Raw genomic sequence first — 13,993 nt, 5'->3', positions numbered from 1 at the left:
ATATAATAATAATAATGATAATGAAAATGATAACAACTGATTGCCTGTTATGTGCCAGTTACGGACTCTATGCTTTACAGATGTTATATTATTGGTTACTCATTCAAAACTCTATAGAGTTGATTTTTTAAATTCCCTTTACAGAGGAGGAAACCAAGGATCATAATGTAAGTAACTTAGCCTATACAACAGTGCGAACAAATTGTCATTCTGGCGTCCAAAGCCTGATTTGTCTCACCTGTGAGCCTGTGCCCTTTACCTAATTAACAACTACTGTGATTTTTAACCTGTCCATTGACAAATCTTTTACACAGATCTTGAAGTTGGCACTTGATCAACATACATCTCTTTTGTGCCTCTTCCCAGAATTATGATAATCAAAGGGAGTGGAACCTTGCACAACGCTTCTCAGAAATCACTGACTTGTGGATTTAGGTACAAACATACTTATTAAAATACATTACTGTACATGGATCAAAAGATTCAATTCCAATTCTAAATTTCATATGGAAAGCAAAGGAATTAATATGCCAAAACAGTTTTGAGAAAGAAGAATAAAGTTGGAGGACTAACATCATCTGATTTCAAAACTTCTAGAAAGCTACAGTAATGAAGACAGTGTGATACTGGCAAAAAAGTAGACACATAGACTGATGGAACAGACTTGAAGGTCCAGAAATAGACCAAACACATATATAATCGATTGTTTTTTTTTAATAGAGATGCAAGGGCAATTCAGTGGAGAAAGGAGAGTCTTTTCAACAAATAGGACTGGAATTATTAGATATGCATAAGCAAAGAAATAAACTTCCCCCCATATCTCACACATATACAAAAATTAACTCAAAATTGATTATACACCTAAATTTACAACCTAAAACTATGAAACTTCTAGGAGAAAATTTTGGTGACCTTGTGTTAGACAAAGGTTTCTTAGGTATGACACCAAAAGCATGATTCATGAAAGAAAAAACTGGTAAATTGACATCAAAATTAAAAACTTATATTCTGCAAGATATACTAATAAATTAATGAAAAGACAAGCCAGGGGAGGAGATCAAGATGGTGGAGTAAGAGGACAGGGAGCTCACCTCCCTGTCACCAAAAATATATCTACATGTGGAGTAATTATCACTGAAAACTAATTGGAAACTGGCAAAAATACTCCTGTACAACCAAGACTGTAAGAAAGATACACACGTAATAGGGTAGGAAGGGAACAGAAGTGATTGGGTCAGGACCTGTGACCCTCAGAGGGGACTCAGAGGACAAGGGAGATACACTGGTGGACACTCAACCTGGGGAGTGAGCAGGTTAAACCAAGTTTGGGCATCTCAGTCCTGGTGTCCTACATGAGGAGACAAGCCCCCTTAGCTGGTTGGAGAACTGCTGGGACAAAGAGAAGAGCTGAGGAAGTCTGGACTCCACTCATGAGGGGCACACACATGCTGGCTAACCCCCAAGGCAGAGCAGAGAAAGGTCTGCTCTAGTGGCTGCCGAGTTTCCCATGACCACCTGGCACATGTACCAGCCCAAGCCAAGCGAACATTCCGACCCCACTCACTTCATGCCACAATGTGGCACTGGATCTGGGGCAGCCATGGCTGGGGAAGGAACTTGACTGTGGGACCCAGAGGTGACAGGGAGCAGCTCCACCCCGGGGTGGAGGCTGGGTGGGGCAGCACGTCTATACTTGGTGCTTACTCAAGCAGTGCCTCAGACTACCCAGATCTCTGACGGGGTGGCCACTCCACCACAGCTAACCTCCGGATACACGTAGAGCTCACATAGGTCCCACCTGCCCTGCGGAGCATTTCCGCGACAGGGTGGGGGCAGCGGATGCAGGCAGTAGTGATCAGCTGGGAGAGACAAAGGGGACCTGCACCAGAGGCTGCATCTGAGTGGAGCCATAGACACCTACACGGGCAGCGCATTGGAACTCTGTCTGCACACAGGCCCCACTTGCTTCAGCACTCCCCTCCTCTGGGGTAAAGGTCCCGGTGCTGGGAGAGGGAAAAACACACACTTAAAGTGAACAAGGTCAGCTCGAGCCTGATCCTCAGGGTTTCTGCCCAGCAACTTGGGATCAGACCCCACCCCTGACAGGGCAATGACGGCCACTGAACAGAGAGGAAGTCCCACCTCACACCTGGCACCAGCTCTAGCCCCTCCACCTCCAGCCCAACCTCTACCAAGGTGACAGCTGCCAGCTATCACCCTAAAACAACACCCTGAAGAAAGATGTAACTTGCATTCATGTCAAATCCAGCTCTCTCACCAAAGACACTGGGCGAACACAGCCCGTATAGGGAGGCTCCCACATAAGAACACCCCTTTAAGACCACAATAGGTAACTGTTTCACCTAAATTCATAGAGGCAGAGATAAGCAAAATGAAAAAGCAGAGGAGCTACTCTTAATTGAGAGAGCAAACAAAATCCCCTAAAAAAATAAATAATGAAACAGAAATAAACAATTTACCAGGTAAAGGATTAAAAACATTGGTAATAAAAATGTTAACTGCATTAGGGAAAAGAATTTATCTAAACAGTGAACATTTTAACAAGGAACCAGAAGATATAAAAAAGATCCAATCAGAAATGAATAACTCAATAGCTGAACTAAAATAAACGTACTAGAAGGAATGAAGAGCAGACTAAGTGGTACATAAGTGATCTGGAAGATAGAATAATGTAAATCAGCCAATCAGAATAGCAGAAAGAAAAACAAATTTTAAAAATGAAAGCAATTTAAGCGATCTCTGGGATAACATTAAGTGTACCAACATTTGCATTATAGGGATCCCAGAGAAGAGAGAGAGAAGAGGACTGAAAATGTATTTGATGAAATTATGGCTGAAAACTTCCCAAACTTGAAGGAGGAAACAGATATCCAGGTTCAGGAAGTGCAGGGGGTCCCAAATAAGACAGACCCAAGTAGAGCCACACCACATATCATAATTAAAGTGGCAAAAGCTAAAGAGAGAATTCTAAAGGCAACAAGAGAAAAACAAAGAGTCATATACAGGGGAATCCCCATAAGGCTATCAGCTGATTTCTCTGCAGAAATATTCCAGGCCAGAAGGGAGTGGCATGATATATTCAAGTGCTGAAAGGGAAAAACCTGCAACCTAGGATACTCCACCCAGCAAGATTATCATTTAGAATAGAAGTAGAGATAAAGAACTTCTCAGACAAGTAAAAACTAAGAGTTCATCAATACTAAATCTACCCTAAAAGAAATGTTGAAGGGTCTTCTCTAAATAGAAAAGAAGTAAGAATCTAAATGAAAGGGAAAAATCTCACTAGGAAAGGCAAATATATAATAATGATGGAGGATCAACTACTTAAATAAGACAGTACATACGTTAAAAGACAAAAAATTGTAAAAACAACTATAATAACACTATACAGTTAAGGGATAAGCAGAAGATGTAAAATATGGCATCAAAACCACAAAATGTGGGGGAGGAGAGTAAAAAATGTAGGTCTTTTAGAATGTGTTTGAACTTAAATGACTACCAGTTTAAAACAAGTAGATATAATTGTAGGTCAGCATATGTGAATCCCATGATAACCACAAATCAAAAAGGATAAAATATCTAGGAATAAACTTAACCAAGGAGGTGAAGTATAAACTCTGAAAACTATAAAAACATTGATGAAATAAACTGAAGACGATACAAAGAAATGGAAAGACATTCCATGCTCTTGGATTGGAAGAATTAATATTGTTAAAATGGTCATACTACCCAAAGTAATCTATAGATTTAATCCTTATCAAAATACCCATGTCATTTTTCACAGAACTAGAACAAATAATCTTAAAATTCACATGGAATCACAAAAGACTGTGAATTGTCAAAGCAATCTTGAGAAAAAAGAACAAAGCTGGAACTATCATATGCCCAGACTTCAGATTATACTACAAAGCTACAGTAATCAAAACAGTATGATACTGACACAAAAACAGACACATAGATCAACGGAACAGGATAGAGAGCCTGGAAATAAACCCACACACCTATGGTTATTTAATCTATGGCAAAGGAGGCAAGAATACGCATTGGAGAAAAGACAGTCTTTTCAGCAAGTGGTGCTGGGAAAACTGGACAGCTACATGTACAACAATGAGATTAGAACATTTCCTCACACCATATACAAAAATGAACTCAAAATTGATTAAAGACCCAAATGTAAGACTGGAAATCATAAAGCTCCTAGAACAGAACATAGGCAGAACACTCTTTGACATAAATCGTAGCAATATTGTTTTTGGATTTGTCTCCTAATGCAAAAGAAATAAAAGCAAAAATAAACAAATGAGACCTAATTAAACGTAAAAGCTTTTGCACAGTGAGGGAAATCACTGACAAAAAGCCAAACCTATAGAATGGGAAAAGATATTTGCAAACGATATGACTGACAAGGGGTTAATATCCAAAATATATAAACAGCTCGTATAACTCAGTATAAAAAACCAAATAACCCAATCAAAAAATGGGCAGAATACCTGAATTTTTTCCAAAGAAGACATACAGGGGGCTAACAGGCACATGAAAAGATTCTCAACATTGTTAGTTATTAGAGAAATGCAAATCAAAACCACAATGAGCTACCACCTCACAGCTGTCAGAATGGCTATCATCAAAAAGTCTACAGATAACAAATATCGGGAGGATGGGAAGAAAAGTGAACCCTCATGAACTGTTCGTGGGAATGTGAATTGGTGCAGCCACTATGGAAAACAGTATGGAGGTTCCTCAAGAAACTAAAAATAGGGCTTCCCTGGTGGTGCAGTGGTTGAGAGTCTGCCTGCCAATGCAGGGGACACGGGTTCATGCCCCGGTCTGGGAAGATCCCACATGCCGCGGAGCGGCTGGGCCCGTGGGCCATGGCCGCTGAGTCTGCACATCCGGAGCCTGTGCTCCGCAACGGGAGAGGCCACAACGGTGAGAGGCCTGCATACCGCAAAAAAAAAAAACAAAAAAAACTAAAAATAGAACTCCCATATTACTCCCAGTAATTCCATTACTCCCAGTAATTCCACTCTTGGGTATATATCTGGAAAAAATGAAAACACTAATTTGAAAACATACATGCACCCCAATATTCATAGCAGCACTATTTACAATAGCCAAGATATGGAAGCAGCCCAAGTGCCCATCAACAGACGAATGGATAAAGAAAATGTGGTATAAGGACTTCCCTGGTGGTGCAGTGGTTAAGAATCCACCTGCCAGTGCAGGGGACACAGGTTCGATCCCTGGTCGGGGAAGATCCCGTATGCCACAGAGCAACTAAGCCCGTGCACCACAACTACTGAGCCTGCACTCTAGAGCCCACGAACCACAACTACTGAGCCCGTGTGCTACAACTACTGAAGCTCGCACGCGTAGAGCCGTGCTCCACAACAAGAGAAGCCACCACAATGAGAAGCACATGCAGTGCAATGAAGAGTAGCCTCCACTCACTGCAACTACAGAAAGCCCAGGTGCAGCAATGAAGGCCCAAAGCAGCCAAAAATAAATAAGTAAAATAAATAAATTTATTTAAAAAATAAAAGACAATTTACCTTTGAAAATACTGTTAATGAATGCAGTCCAAGTCCATGCCATTGTTAAAAAACAACAAAAAAATGAAAATGTGGTATATATACACAATGCAATATTACTCAGCCATGTAAAAGAATGAAATTCTGCCATTTGCAGCAATGTGGATGTACCTAGAGAATATTCTGCTTAGTGAAATAAGTCAGACGGAGAAAGACAAATACTGTATGATATCACTTATATGTGGAATCTAAAAAATAATACAAATGAGTGTGTGTGCAAAACAGAAACAGACTCACAGATATAGAGGACAAACTAGTGGTTACCAAAGGGATGAGGAAAGGGTAGAGAGGTAAATTAGGGGTATGGGATTAAGAGATACAAACTACTACATATAAAATAGGTAAGCAACAAGGATATATTGTATAACATAGGGAATTATAGCCATTATCTTATAATAACTTTTAATGGATTATATTCCATAGAAATGCTGAATCACAATGCTGTACACCTGAAACTAATATAATACTGTAAATCAACTATACTTAAATAAAATAAAAAGACAAGTCATAGACTGAGAGAAAACGTTTCAACACACATTTTTGACAAAGGACTTATTCTGGAATAAAGAATTCTCAAAACTCAATGATAAGAAACAAAGAACCCTATTAAAAAATGGGCAAAACATTTGAAAATATCTTCTTCCACAAAAAGATAGGTGGATGGTAAATAAGCATATGAAAAAGATGCTTGAAACTATTAGTCATTAAGAAAAGGCAAATTAAAATCACATGAGATACCTCTACACATTTATTAGAATGGCTCAAATTTAAAAAACCAAACAAACTGAAAATACCAAGTGCTGCTGAGAATATGGAGGAACTAGAAATATCATACATTGCTGGTGGGAATGTAAAATTTTACAACCACTTTGGAAAGCAGCTTGGTAGCTTCTTACAAAGTTAAATGTTCACTTACTATATGACACAGCAATATGAGAGGTGGGAATAATGAAAATGATCTTAAGTCTAAAACAATGCCTTGGACTTTCATTGCTGGCACAAACCATGAAAATCCCCCCAATACACGCAACTGCACATGTTGGATAAAACATAAAAATTTAAATGCATGAATGAGTCGTCAAGAATGTAAGGAATTCTCAGAGACCTGTAAGAAAGTGACAGAGAGGTAACTGGATCACTGAAGCAGACTGTCACCATGAGGGCATCTTTCAAACATAAGCTTTGATTTTATAGCTTTGCAAGAGCTATGAATAGGACTTTCCCAGGGTGAGGAACCTCATAGGTGACTCTGCAAAATGTTGGATCCTGAAACTTTATATTCTAAGCGTAAGTGAAATAAATATTTCCTCTCTATTCCCCATATACTGCAGCCTCCTTAATACTAGGTGGAGAAGAAAAAATTTCCACTGAGAATTCATAATGTCAGGACAGCTTCAGTGAGTTTGCAACCCAAATTCATAAAACCCTGGGTGATCAAAAAACCTCAAGTTGACAATTTAGATCGAAATAGGTCTGGGTTGATAGAAATCCTGTGCACCTGAAAGAATCAAGTGAAAAGAAAATTCTTTCTGAAACCCACCTTCAAGAAAGGCCCCAAAGAATTCCCACAGAATAAAATCCCAAGGTATATGAGTTTAGAATAAAACATCACAAACATTTAAGGCAGTAAGCACCATGAGCAAAAGGCAGAGAACTCAGTAAACAACAGCACTGAACTCCTGAATATTTCAGATATTATACTGATCAGACAGAATGAAAATAAAAATCATTAATTTGCTTAGAGCAATAAAGGAGGAGAATGGAAAGAGCAACAGAATACTAAACATATTTGGAAGAGAACCAAAGAATATGTTTAATAGTGAAGAACATAACAATTAAATTTTAAAACTCAGTGGGTGGATTTTAAAATAGATTAGATAGAATTAAAGAAAGATAGATTAGATAGAACTAATGAACTAAAACTAAGAGCTGAGGAAATTATCCAGACTATAGCCCAGAGATCAAATACATGGAAAACATGAAAAAAGAAATGTATACAATGCCCAGTACAGAACAGCCTTTAATGAACATTTATAAGTTGAATGTTAGACAATTCAGCAGACAGGATACTTTTAAAGCCTAAAATTTATAAAAAATGTTACCTGTTCTTCCTTTGGTTGAAGATGAATTTTTTAGGTCTCCACTAATACTGCTGACTGTAGCTATGTATTTTCGTCCAGGCACCAGGTCAGTAAAAGTGAATTCTTTGGCATCTTTGGGGAGCAACTTGTGGATGAGTAAAAGGTCTCTGTCGATTAGTGAAATGATGTATTTCTCCCATTCTGCTGCAGGGGTCTGCCACATGACACCCAGTGAGGTTTCATTAGCGTGTTTGACACGAAGCTGAAGGACGGCCAGGGGGACTGGGGAAAAAGCAATGGACATTCGGGTCATTGATCAACTTGGATACACTCCAGTATTCTTTAGAGATCTTTTCTCTTCCATCCACAGGAGTGTTCTAGTTGAGCATTTCTCTTCTGAATGCTTCTGAGCATTTAGGAAAAAAAAGCTAATCACAAAAAAACTTTGTTCGTGTAACATAACCAGAAATAAGGACTCAAAAGAATACTCTTGGAAAATACTTTACTGGGTCATTTATTTTTGATCATCGTCCAGCAGATATTAATATTTGGAAAATGAAGAGATAACTGGAAGACACAGAGGGCAAGCTAAAGACGTTTCTTGGTCCATTTCTTTGACGTTCTTCTAAGAACATTGCGTCAGTGTAGTTATTTCCTTATTATCAGGCAAGACTAAAAGAGAATATATTTGAATTTCACTCCAAGTATGCAGCATTTCATGTCACAGGGATTTTCAACATTTGTTGAGTTTAGTAGGTCAACTCTCTTATTTGAAAGTTGAGCAAATGGACTCAGAGAGGTTGTGACTTGCCCAAGGAATTACAGTATAATGGTGACAGCAAGAATACCAAAACCCATGTCTCAGTAGCCTCCCTCTCCTCTGCCCTAGAATCTGAATATATTCCTCTCCACTTTAACAACTCTTCCTTGGTACCTGAAAATCCCCCATTAGTCAACAGTGGGTCACGGCAGTGGTTCTCTAACACTGATCACCAGCAAAATGTTATCAACTATCTACTTTGTGGGGAGGATTCTCTCAGATTGTTTCCTTCCTGTTCTTTTGGTGTTAGAAAGGTCTTTCTTTTAAAAAACAATGAACCTACTAGTGGAAGTGATTTCTAATACTCTAATTTGACAAAATTAAACATTACCAACCTATTTCAGTTTGTCAGTCTATAATGTCTCAAATACAGGGAACCCTGGGGTATGACATTGACGGTTACCTGGGTTACTTGGAAGAAGGACCGAATTAAGGTTCCATCAGTCATTAACACCTTGATATTTGCTTACCTGTCCTGCCATGGCAACGCTTAGAATTCTTCAGATTTCCGCTCTCAACAGTGACTTCGACCTCATACTGTCTTCCCGGTATGAGCCCCACATCACGTATGACGTAGTGTGTTTCCTCCTTTCCCACGGTGGTGTTGAGCAGCACCGAAGAATCATTCAAGAGCAGGATACGGTACTGCTCCCAGTCTCCAGCAGGGGGCGACCAGCTCACCACCAGGGACCTTGTAGAACCATTGCTGTTTGCCTCCAGGTCTCCAACTTCCTCTGGAACTAAACAGTGAAATGATGTCAAAAGGAGATACTAAAATCCAAAAGTAAGGATGCTCATTCACTTTTCATGGGCAACAGTAGATTAGAGACCTAATAGCTGCAATTCAAAACATTTCTATCGAATGGCCTTGAGGACGCGGGAAGGGGGAAGGGTAAGCTGGGACGAAGTGAGCGAGTGGCATGGACATATACACACTACCAAATGTAAACTAGATAGCTAGTGGGAAGCAGCCGCATAGCACAGGGAGATCAGCTCTGCTTTGTGTCCACCTAGAGGGGTGGGATAGGGAGGGTGGGAGGGAGACGCAAGAGGGAGGAGATATGGGGATATATGTATATGTATAGCTGATTCACTTTGTTATACAGCAGAAACTAACACACCATTGTAAAGCAATTATACTACAATAAAGATATTGAAAAACAAAACAAAACCCCCATTTCTATCCCCTCCTGATGTTTGTGAATTGCAAATGAGCATTCTGGAGCCATTGGACACTCGAGAAATGCATGTTAAAATCATTTAGTAATATATAATAACCTAGTGATACAAACGCTGTGTTTTTCTGATTGCATACCAGCCCTAGAGACAATACTGATGTTGCTTATAATGATGGTGACAGTGATGGATGTGGCATCATTTGGAAGAGACCCTGGATGTTGTGGTCACAAAACATGCCTCTCTTCCAACGGAAAAGATTAATCTTGCAATACAACTCTGATCTTATTATTCTTTGCTCAAAAACATTTAAGGTTTCTCCATTAACTACAGAATAAAACATCAAGTCCTTGGTGTGGTGTTTGTAGCCCTCCCAAATCAGACCCCATATCCTGCCAGTCTTCACTCTGACTACTCCCTGCAGCCCCCCTCCCTCGTTCCCCACTCTTGAATGCTGGCCTCCAGTTTCGCGTTCTGTAGACCTGTAAGTCTCCTGGTCTCTTCCGCCTCGGTGCCTTTGCTTGTGTTATTCCTTCCACCTCAAATGCCCTTCCCTCTTTTCCCTCTCAACTTGCCAAGAGCTTCATATTTTTAAAGTACCAGTTAAAGGCCATTTCCTCCCAGAAGTCTTTACTGATCTTCTGAAAGAGAGTTTGTTTCTCTTTTCTTTCTGACCATATATATGGCTCTTACTTGGGATCTCCAATAGCACAGACAATGGACTCTGGAATAGGACAGCCTGGTTTAAACCCTACCACTTATTGGCTGGATGACTATGGACATGTTATTTGACCTCTTCGAATTATCTATAAACTGGTGATAATATCAGGACCTCTCTTGTGGTTTTGGTGAGAACTGAATGAAATAATGGTGTAAACTGTTTAGTCAGTGCCTGATCCATGGAAATATCAATATCATTACCATTATTAAAATATAATATTTTTATTTTGTGTGTGTGTGTGTGTGTGTGTGTGTATTCTACATTTGTGTGATTAAAATGTAACTTCCTTAAAATCGAGGGTCGGCAAAGTAAATATTTCAGGCTTCTTGGGCCACATATGGTCTCTGCATCATATTTTTCTTTCGTTTTCTTTCTTTTTAAAAAAACTCTTTAAAAATGTAAAAAGCACCCTTAGTTTGGGGCTATACAAAAACAGGTCACAGGCCATATTTGGCTGAAGGGTGTAGTGTGCTGAACTCTGCCGTCTTAATAACTCTCAAAGCTCATAATATGGTAATTTACAGGAAGAAGGCACTGGATAAATGTTTGGTGACATAAATAAAATAATTTATGGGAAACATGGGTAAGTGCTAACTGGTCTTCATTATAAAAGTTGATCAGAAATGTTTTATTCATTAGTATCAATGCTAATTCATTTATGCTACTTAAGTGGTGTGACATGAAATAGCACAGGGCATCAATCCAAATACATTTGCTTAAATAATCAGACGAATGCAATTAACCCTCGCTTGGCTCTGTATAGCGGGGCCTGGCCCATAGATACCCTGAGTCATGTAGACCATACTTCCCAGGTTGGGAAAGGGATTTTCCTTCTAACTTATCCTGTTCTAAGGTGGATCAGAGAGTAATTTGAGCCAACTAAGGAATTTCTGGAGCCTTAGACTCACCTGTTCTGCCCACTGCCATCTTATGAGCAGACAATTCACCAGAGACACAGCTGATGGTGACTTGATAAAGTCGTCCAGGGGCTAAGTCTTTAAATTGAGTTTCAGTAATCTGGGGTGCTAATATTCTGGATTCTTTGATGGTCCCTTGGTGAGACAGTGTAATGTTATAGAAATCCACATTTCCAGAAGGTCTTTGCCACTTGACTTTTAAAGAGGTCAAAGTGCCATCATTTGTCACCTTCAGATTTGAGACTTCCATGGGGGCTAATTAGGAGGAAAGGGAAAGAGACTTTAACTCAGGATATCATACCACTCTTATGGCCAAATTTCGCCCTGTGTCTTAATCTCTACAAGTCACACTCCCTGCTCTGAAGAAAACAACTTCACAAGGTAAAAATAATACTGCAAAACCAAAGAAAGGTTGTCTGGCTAGTGGACAGAGGACAAACATGGCAGTCAGGAGCCTAGATTCTGCCTCAGACTTGGCCATTGGTTGGCTGGGCAACCCTGGGCAGCTCTGTCTATCTTACTAAGCCTAGGGGTCCTTACTGCCTCATGATGGCTTGATCAAAAAAAACTTAAAATGGTCTTTTCCAGTTCTGAAAATCTTTAAGTGGAATCCTCAAAGAATGTCATCTGCCTAATTTCTTCCTGTCTTTATGTATTTAATAATAGCAAGTACATAATAAATAGATTGGTTGACTGGCCATCATAAATTTTTTTGTGCTGAAAATAGTTTCTTTTTCATATTGAATCATGATAAAGTTAAAGCTTAGGAGTTGTGTCATTATTTCCTCAGAGGAAAATGATTACAAAGGAGAGACATTTTGGTGAATATATTTTCTACCTTTTGCTTATGCTATAATTTTGGGCCTCACTAATGGCATAATATAAATTCACAATGTTTCATTAAAATAATGGGCGTGGCACATTGCTTTTGCATATGCCAGTTAGAAGTGCAATTTGCTCTTGATATACATAAATAATTCTTAAAATATATGGTCATTTTTGTTGGGAATATATATATATATATATATATATATATATATATATATATATATATATATCTTTGAGGTGTGATACGAAAGGTATGTAAATATATAGGTGTCCCCAAATATCTTTCCCACCAACCTATTATTTCAGGAACTCTCCTCCCTAGAGTAATGTCTAAGGCACTACATATTTTAGAGTTTCTCTTAAAATTACATAGCTTCCCAAAGGAGAGGATTTATTAACACATTAGACCCACCAGAAGCATTAGAATGCACTTGAATGTAAGCTCCATGAGGGGAAAGACTTTGTCTCTCTTGGACATTGTTATATCCACAATGTCTGGTATATAGTTTACACCTAATAAATATTGATTTAATGAACTAATGAATGAATAATATGTATATAAATGATTCATTAAAACTTAGCACAGATTAGTTTTCTGGCTATGTTAGGCTATGAGAACAGGTTCTATGGAATTGGGTCTCAGGAGATGTTTTGTTGGATAGAGGGTTTGGGCAATGGCTGTTTCTTTATACAAAGACCTAAGAGTAGGTCTTTGTATAGCACTGAGAAGAGTAAATCCTGGTTCATTGTGAGTGATGTCACAAAGGCAGGGGATGATGCCTGTTTAAGCGAAGGAAGTAGGAATCCTTAACTAAAAAGAGAAGCTAAGATTATATCAGTGATTAACTCTGCTATTTCACAAGGTTGTCAAGGATGAGCCTAAACTTTAGAATGAAAGGGAATCCCTCTTTCTCTAAGTAGAAAAGTGGATACATATTAAGGTCTTCTACAACATATGCATTTCAATTTGTCTTATACTACCATTATCCAAATAATTTAATAAACCTTGTTTATTAAACATTTCCTTGATTTGAGTTTTATTCTTGTTCAGAATAGCTAGGGAAACTTACTTGTCCTGGCTGGTTTCCATCTGTAGTTTTGCAGCCCTGCAGCCTCGGTAACAATGGTGACATTATAGAGGTGACCAGGTATCAGTCCATGAAAAGCATAGGAAGTAGTAGCTTTGTCCACGGCAAAACTATGAACTAGAATTCCTTTATCCATTAGTATCAGCTGGTATCTTTCCACGTTCCCAGAGCCACGTGACCAGGAAATCAGGAGAGAATTCGTTTTCGCTGAAATACCAATATCTTCCACTGGCGATGGCACTAGTGGGATACAATGCATTTCCAAACTGTCATTCATAATTTCCTTATTGAAGGTATAGACACATTTCATTTGAAACCACACATCCATTTATGCTTCTCTGTACATCTAACTTGTGTAATAACTAATGAAAACAGCACTCTTGAAATTTTATTGGAACCTGGATTAATGCTCTTTACAAAGTCCACAGCCTAAAGCTACATCATAGTTTATCTGTCTCCCCCACTTAACAGGTATCAAGGTAGATTTTGTCAATGAAGTATGATGTGGCATAGTGGTAAAGGGAAAAGAGAAAGGAAAGAACTGTAGACGTTGAAAAATGGAAAGAGAGCAACAGAGCAGGAGAGAAAATGAGGGGAGAGTGAATGATAAGAAAGTAAGTTATGGAAGGAAATGGTAATGTGTCATTGATATCGGGATGTATGGGTGCAAGAAAAGACTGGTTCCAAACATAGGAATATTCAGGAAACACCATGACTTGATGTTAAGAGAAGAATATACAGGGGAGGGAA

At 38.9% G+C, this 13,993-nt stretch overlaps 1 protein-coding gene across 4 annotated transcripts in view; it reads right to left on the bottom strand.

Moving 5' to 3' along the window:
- Window positions 1-13,993, bottom strand: part of PTPRB (protein tyrosine phosphatase receptor type B) — a 112,807-nt gene that overhangs the window by 58,571 nt on the left and 40,243 nt on the right. For 3 of the 4 annotated variants that reach the window (XR_009543373.1, XM_060165336.1, XM_060165338.1), the window contains 4 exons: window positions 13,226-13,483; window positions 11,319-11,582; window positions 8,984-9,253; window positions 7,715-7,975 (listed from right to left, as the gene is read on the bottom strand). Coding sequence is in view for 3 of the 4 variants with exons in the window: in XM_060165336.1 (XP_060021319.1) it covers window positions 7,715-7,975; window positions 8,984-9,253; window positions 11,319-11,582; window positions 13,226-13,483 (1,053 nt within the window). In the remaining variant the exon portion in view is untranslated. The remainder of the gene's footprint in view (window positions 1-7,714; window positions 7,976-8,983; window positions 9,254-11,318; window positions 11,583-13,225; window positions 13,484-13,993) is intronic. The other variant, XM_060165337.1, reaches the window with a different exon arrangement.

Source organism: Lagenorhynchus albirostris, chromosome 11 (genome assembly GCF_949774975.1).
Source record: "Lagenorhynchus albirostris chromosome 11, mLagAlb1.1, whole genome shotgun sequence".
Taxonomy (NCBI): Eukaryota; Metazoa; Chordata; class Mammalia; order Artiodactyla; family Delphinidae; genus Lagenorhynchus; species Lagenorhynchus albirostris.
Note: the sequence above shows the minus strand (reverse complement) of the source record. Positions and strands in the feature narration are given on the sequence as shown.